General features: G+C 36.9%; 1 protein-coding gene across 8 annotated transcripts in view; it reads right to left on the minus strand.

Annotated features, from left to right (window-relative positions):
* Nucleotides 1–1622: 1622 nt before the first annotated feature.
* Nucleotides 1623–5665, minus strand: part of LOC113806467 (THAP domain-containing protein 2) — a 35294-nt gene continuing 31251 nt past the window's right edge. For all 8 annotated transcript variants that reach the window (XM_027357605.2, XM_027357610.2, XM_070123061.1 and 5 more), the window contains 2 exons: nt 4346–5322; nt 1623–2052 (listed from right to left, as the gene is read on the minus strand). In XM_027357605.2, coding sequence (XP_027213406.2) covers nt 5002–5322 — 321 coding nt within the window. In that variant the 3' untranslated portion in view covers nt 1623–2052; nt 4346–5001. The remainder of the gene's footprint in view (nt 2053–4345; nt 5323–5665) is intronic.

Consider the following 5665-nt stretch of genomic DNA (forward strand, 5'->3'; position numbering starts at 1 on the left):
GAGAGAGAGAGAGAGAGAGAGAGAGAGAGAGAGAGAGAGAGAGAATGAGAATCAGGATGGATGAACAAATTGATAAAAAGAGAGGAACAATTATAGAATAAAGAAAATCAAATACTGTCAATAACAAAGGTCTACGTTAATGAAATGTGGGAAAAATCTTTGTGACCACTATTCGTCACACTCCCTTTAGTTCGTCCCGGTGGTGGTAGATGGCGTTGAATGACGGCCAAAAATCACGATAATTGTTTCCAAGTCGATCGAATATTGTTTGTTTATTCGAAATATAGCGATCATTGGGCGAGGCTTACTATTTTGGTTCATAAGGCGATGTTTGTGGATTCCCAGAAAGGGTATTAGTCAAATAGGTGTGCCAGTCGTCAGAGGTCATACAGGACTATGATAAAGCTTAGTGACAAAAGGTTGAAAAATTAGTTAATTAGGATAAAATCTGTTAATTGTCAAAGGTTGTAGAGCGCTGTAGGTTAGTATAGTAGTGAAAGGGTTAAAGTGGGAAGACCAAATGGCGTACGAAGGCTGTTCAGGACTGACACCAAGCTAGCCTTTCATCCTTTCAGCACGACTCTCACACCTAAGCAAGTAGATGAAGACAGGAAAAGGAAAGGGTGAAAAGAAAAAACAATACAAACTTAGAGGCGAGAACTGAGGTCCTAAACAACATCGAGCAAGGGAATGGGGGGGGGAGGGAAGGGATCAATTGAATTATAATCATGTCGGAATATTTACCATGTTTCAATTAGACTATGTATGGAAACGACACTGCGAAAAAATAAATATATGAAACTTATTTTTTATGCAATTTCCATCACAAATGAAGAATAAAACAGCTAATTGATACAGAAGTGAAGCGTATAGATCAAGACATGATACTGTGCACGTTAGGAAAATAGAAAATTAGTCATTAATATGCATTTTATAAATTCACCAAAAATAATTCAGATTCGCTCATACCTTAATTACTTAAAGCACGAGGACTTTACCCACAGTCTATACAAATGGTAATTGACCTTGAACACGCACGCATGGTCTAAATACGCACGCAAGGTCAATCAATTTCAGTACTTATATACCTTACTTATACAGACCTTTCCCGCATGCATGCGTGCTGACAAAAGAAACTAATAACTTCTTTGAAAATTGCACCGGAAAAAGGGGTATAGGAGAGGAGAAAAAAGAGAGAAAAGAAGAGAGGAGAGAGGAGAAGAGATAAAGTGAAAAAGAGAGGAGAGAGCAGAGAAGAGAAAAGAATAGAGAATAAAAAAGAAGAAAAGATAAGAACAGAAAAGAGCAGAAAAGAGGAGGAGAGAGAAGAGGAAAAAGGAAAAGAGTGGAGAGGAGAGAAGTTAGAAGAGGGGAGAAAAGAGTAGAGGAGAGGAGAGAAGAAAGAGAGGAATGAAGTGGGAAGGAAAGAAAAGATATACGATAAGAAGGAGGGAAGGGGGCGAAGAGAGAAGTTGGGGGAGGAGAGGAGCAAAAAGATGGAGAGGGGAGAGGGGAGAGGAGAGACATGAGAAAAGAGAGAGAAAGTTTACATTTTGTTTTTATGCACAATCTTAGCAGTGATTTTTTCATTATACATTTAACTCTGGTAAAAAAACGACACATTTTTCAATAAATTTATTGACAAATGTAACAAAATCCATTATTTCTGTTCAACTTCACAAGTTGAAACAATAACAAGTAAATCACTATATTTCCAGTTATTATACTAACATGAAATGTTCACGAGCCTTATCCATACAACTTTCTTAGGAATCTTGTGGATGCGTCTTTACTGACTTATCAAAAAATTGTTTCTAAACCTAGTGATCAATTTTCTATCTGATGTCACTATACAACCCACTCTGCCTGTCAATCATATCAATACTGGGCTTGTGAAGGATCAAAACTGTGTCCTATGATGGAATACTCTCCTATGACTCATGTGGCTGGAATGAATGGTAAACTAGAAAAAAGGACATTCCTGAGAGCATTATATAAAAAAGTTCTTCAAGATGCTGATCCAGATGTTCAGTCTCCACACACACTGGCAACCTGCAAGACAAAAAAATAAAACAAATTACGGAAAATAAAATAAATATTTTCTTTTTCTATTTTTCCTTTTCCTTCTGTTATCTTTCCCTTACACACATTTTAAACTGGTAAGAATTAAGATATTACCAGTTGACCATCTTTCTTAAAGAGATTCCTATATAATCTGAGCTATTGATAAGTAGCTCCAAACCAATAGCTTGCAGCACTATTCCCCAAAATCTTACAGACCAGTAATTTTCTCAGGCCTCGGTGACCCCTACCCCACTGGTTGTCGATTCATCTCCTTTAAGGGCTTAGCCACCAAAAGGTCAAGAAGTAGACTATAGTGAAAGCACCTGATTTCTTCATTCCTTGAACTTTGGGGAGAATATTTTTCTTATGCTATTAATATTGATGATAATATTATCATTATCATAATGTTCTTAAAATACTAATAATAACAAAAATAATGAAGAATATTTCCAAAAACAACAGAAAACGACAAACAGGTGAGATAAGTAGGGCTAACAGCTGACTCCTTCGTGATTAAGTACTTGTGGAATCAAATACTTTTAAGCTTATGCCATTTCCCCGATTAGACTGATAACCTGCCATTCTCCCATCTTTTTTTATTCGAAGACTAATCATACAAAGGTCAAGATTACTGCAGAAATTTTGGGAATAGCCATCTTAGACTTTTAAGGAACTTCTATTAGAGTTTTGACCCTAAAGTTTCTCCATTTATGACGTCTTATCATGGAAGAGAGAATAAATAAGTAAATAAATAAATAAATAAATAAATAAATAAATAAATAATAAAATAAGCAGAAAACACAAAGAATATGAGACTGGAAAAAAATCACAAAGACTGATAGATGTTATGTATTTGCTTATTAGCCATAGCTTCGTACAAAACCAATGAACCAAGAAAAGGCAACATTCTAATGGGATAAACTGATATCACATAGATGCAGCAGCTTAATAATCTTTAGAACGCATTAAATAAGCATTGCATATAAACACACTAAAAAATAATAAACATTGGATTTACAAAGTTTTTTGTTAACATAAAACAGCTACTAAATAATTACCAATTTACAAATTCCAACATAATTTATTTCCTAAAAACACCTAAACACTAGTACACTAGGCTGGGAAAGTATTGCTGCTCGAGAAGAAAACCAAGAGAAGAAAAAAGACAGTGGAAGTGTAGTTACTTGATTAAAATCTGAATCTAGGGATATTTTTTTCGTTGTGTACCAAGGAATCAAGCAAACAAATTTCTACTCTAAACAGAAAATAGAAGGAAGGGCAATAGGCTGACAAGTAGAGAAATATGGATAACCTGCTGGAATAACCAGTGGACCTAATGATTTAATTATCAAAATCATAATGGTTGGCAAAGATTAATACTAAAAGTCATTGACATGGCACCCTGATAGATAAGAAATTTAGTACTGTGTGTTGTGGTAGTTAGGAACCACTGCTCTAAACAATAGGTTCCAGCTGACATTCCAACTCTAGTAACAATAATGATAAAAATAATTCCCAAATTGCAGTAGCACTTTGGGAATAGTTGGGCTAAAACTCATAAAAAGAAGTTCCTCTCATAACTATTATCCCGATGCTTCCAAGGATGGCATGTACATGATGACTATGATGATGATAATAAAAATGGTAATGATAATAATGATCATAATAATAATAATAATAATAATAATAAAAACTAAAGTGAGGTTACAAGCTTTACTAGTTGACTCCTTCGTGGGTATGCCCTTGTGATGCCATCTATGTGCATTTCACAAAACAATACTACAGCAAACACTACATCTTTCTGGTGACACAGTGTTAAAAGGAATTACAAATAGAGAACATGACTGAGTATCTCAAAAAAAGGAAGAGAAGAGAAGAGAAGAGAAGAGAAGAGAAGAGGAGAGGAGAGGAGAGGAGAGGAGAGGAGAGGAGAGGAGAGGAGAGGAGAGGAGAGGAGAGGAGAGGAGAGGAGAGGAGAGGAGAGGAGAGGAGAGAAGAGAAGAGAAGAGAAGAGAAGAGAAGAGAAGAGAAGAGAGAGAAAAGAAATGGTAGGAAAGATGAAGCATATAAGTTTTACATATGTAACATACAGCAGAGAAATAGTCTATGCTACTGTATGACACAATATTTTTTATCAGCTGAAACTTTACACCTCTTTTATGTAATGTGCTTATTTCCTTTAATTCTACCTTTGTTTTGAGAAATAAGTCTGTCACAACACAATAGTTATGTATCTAAATTGCTTTGACTCCTACTTACAGGCATGCATATTTCAACTTACCTTTGCTTACATGAATAGCTGAATGAAGAATAAGTTCGGTTGTAAAGTAGTTCATTGAACAGTTGAAAAATTGATCATGGCAAGTCAGCCGATTTCCATTGCAACTGCTATAGCACTGCTATGACTGGTCTCAGCATAATACAAGTCCAAATATTTTTCTTGATTTCTTTGTTGTGATCACATCCTTCTTCATAATTCATCTCTTTTCATAAAAACATTATCACATGCCTTCTCCTTTTCTGTTGATTATATGTAATACAGTATACTGAGATGAAGGTGAATCCAGAGTTTCTCGACTAGCTAGGTCCCTCAGCTTGTATTTCATCATAACTTGTCTGATTACCTGCAGCCACAGATATTTCATTCAGAGTCTTCATTGCCATGATTTTTTTTTTGAAGAATGCTATGACAAATGGTCTCAAAGCAATTGGTACACTGGAATATCAGCCCATGAGCTGCAATTTACTGTTATTTGGTATAACTATGAAAATCTCCTATGATTCTCTCAATGCTTTCTTAGGTCCATCTCCTAGACTGATGAAGATGATGAAGTCTAAGGACACTGAAACAGGCAAAAACAGATTGTACAATGAAGTGCGTAGAAACTGTGTCGGTGTAGCCCAAAATGTTCCTACACCACAGCATGAGACCCAACGTCAAACACATCCAGGGAAGTCAAAAACCTCTACTTGTTCTTCCTTTATGGTGATTTCCTCCTTGACCTCCACTGTTTCGCTTAAATTCCAGTCTTTGTTTTCAGGGAGACTATCTTCTCCCCTTTCAGAGTCCATGATTTCCTGCTTGATCGACAGATTTTCTCCGAGAGAGTCCATACCATCGTCTTCTACCTGAGATGAGACCTCTTTCTTGCAGATTCCTTCTTGGATGTCAGTGCCAATCCCCTCAACAACGAAGACACTTTCCTCTTCAGACATCCTGAACACTTTCCTCTTTTTGTATGTTGTAGGGGTCTCTTTCTGAAAAGTAGAAAGAAAATGAAAATACTAGTAATAACATATATCCATTTACATGAGAGAGAGGAAGGAGATGGAGGGTGAGAGGGAAGGGAAAGGGTAGTAAGGGGAGGTGGGTGGCAAAGGGAGAAGGAGAGGAAAGGGAGGGAGGGAAAATAAAAGGGGGAGAGGGGGAGGGGGGAGAGAGAGAGAGAGGGAGAGAAGAAGGAGGAGAGAGAGAGAGAGAGAGAGAGAGAGAGAGAGAGAGAGAGAGAGAGAGAGAGAGAGAGAGAGAGAGAGAGAGAGAGAGAGAGAGAGAGAGAGAGAGAGAGGGGGGGGAGAGAGAGAGAGAGAGAGAGAGAGAGAG

The sequence above is a fragment of the Penaeus vannamei genome, chromosome 6, assembly GCF_042767895.1.
Source record: "Penaeus vannamei isolate JL-2024 chromosome 6, ASM4276789v1, whole genome shotgun sequence".
Lineage (NCBI taxonomy): Eukaryota > Metazoa > Arthropoda > Malacostraca > Decapoda > Penaeidae > Penaeus > Penaeus vannamei.